Raw genomic sequence first — 1,330 nt, 5'->3', positions numbered from 1 at the left:
CTGGGGGAAGGCGGCTTTGGGGCCGGCCGGTTTTGGGGTCACTCACAGTGGACGTCCACCAGGGTGCTGACGTTGGTGCTGCCGATGTCGTTGTGCACCTCGCAGGACACGGGCTCCGTGAAGAAGGTGTAGTCCACCTGCGTGTCGTACCGGTTCTCCGTGGCCTCCTCGATGATCACCCCCCCTTTGGCCCACCTGGGGGGACAGGGGGCGTTCGGGGCCACCGTGGGACCCCAATGCCAATCCCGATCCCGATCCCGATCCCAATCCCGATCCCAATCCCAATTCCCGATCCCAATCCTGATCCCAATCCCATTCCCAGTTCGAATTCCCTGTTTCCATTCCAATCCCATTTCCAATCCCAATCCCGTTCCAGTTCCCATTCCCATTCCCAGCTCCTCCCTTGGGATGGGAGCACTGGGAATTCCCATTCCCATTCCCAGCCCCATTCCCAGCCCCAGCGGCTCCTTCTTCGGGATGGGAGCTCCAGGAATTCCCAATCCCAATCCTATTCCCAGACCCTGTTTCCATTCCCATTCCCAGCTCCTCCCTCAGGATGGGAGCACCGGGAATTCCCATTCCCAATCCCGTTCCCATTCCCAGCTCTGGCAGCTCCTCCCTCGGGATGGAAGACCCGGAAATACCCATCCCAATCCCATTCCCAGTTTGAATTCCCTGTTTCCATTCCCAGTTCCAATTCCCAGCTCCAGCGGCTCCTCTCCCTCGGGATGGGAGCACTGGGAATTCCCATTCCCAATCCCATTCCCATTCCCAATCCCATTCCCATTCCCAATCCCATTCCCATTCCCAATCCCATTCCCATTCCCAATCCCATTCCCATTCCCAATCCCGTTCACATTCCCAATCCCGTTCACATTCCCAATCCCATTCCCAATCCCATTCCCATTCCCAATCCCGTTCCCATTCCATTCCCAATCCCATTCCCAATCCCCATCCCCATCCCATTCCCGTTCCCAATCCCGTTCCCAATCCCAATCCCATTCCATTCCCCATTCCCATTCCCATTCCCATTCCCAATCCATTCCCCATCCCATTCCATTCCCATTCCCATTCCCAATCCCAATCCCAATCCCGTTCCCATTCCTGTTCCCACTCCCAATCCTATTCCCAATCCCATTCCCAATCCCGTTCCATTCCCCTATTCCCATTCCCAATCCCATTCCATTCCCATTCCCAATCCCATCCCAATCCCATTCCCATTCCCAATCCCAATCCTGTTCCCATTCCTGTTCCCACTCCTGTTCCCATTCCCAATCCCATTCCATTCCCATTCCCCTATTCCCATTCCCAATCCCATTCCCAATCCCAT

General features: G+C 55.9%; 1 protein-coding gene across 1 annotated transcript in view; it reads right to left on the bottom strand.

The window, feature by feature from the left end:
* LOC103613518 (kin of IRRE-like protein 1) overlaps nt 1-1,330 on the bottom strand; it is a 22,410-nt gene that overhangs the window by 5,138 nt on the left and 15,942 nt on the right. The window contains 1 exon segment of the mRNA XM_017731148.1: nt 42-195. Coding sequence (XP_017586637.1) covers nt 42-195 — 154 coding nt within the window.

The sequence above is a fragment of the Corvus brachyrhynchos genome, unplaced genomic scaffold (assembly GCF_000691975.1).
Source record: "Corvus brachyrhynchos isolate BGI_N302 unplaced genomic scaffold, ASM69197v1 scaffold303, whole genome shotgun sequence".
NCBI classification, from domain to species: domain Eukaryota; kingdom Metazoa; phylum Chordata; class Aves; order Passeriformes; family Corvidae; genus Corvus; species Corvus brachyrhynchos.
This window is presented reverse-complemented; position numbering and strand designations above follow the sequence as displayed.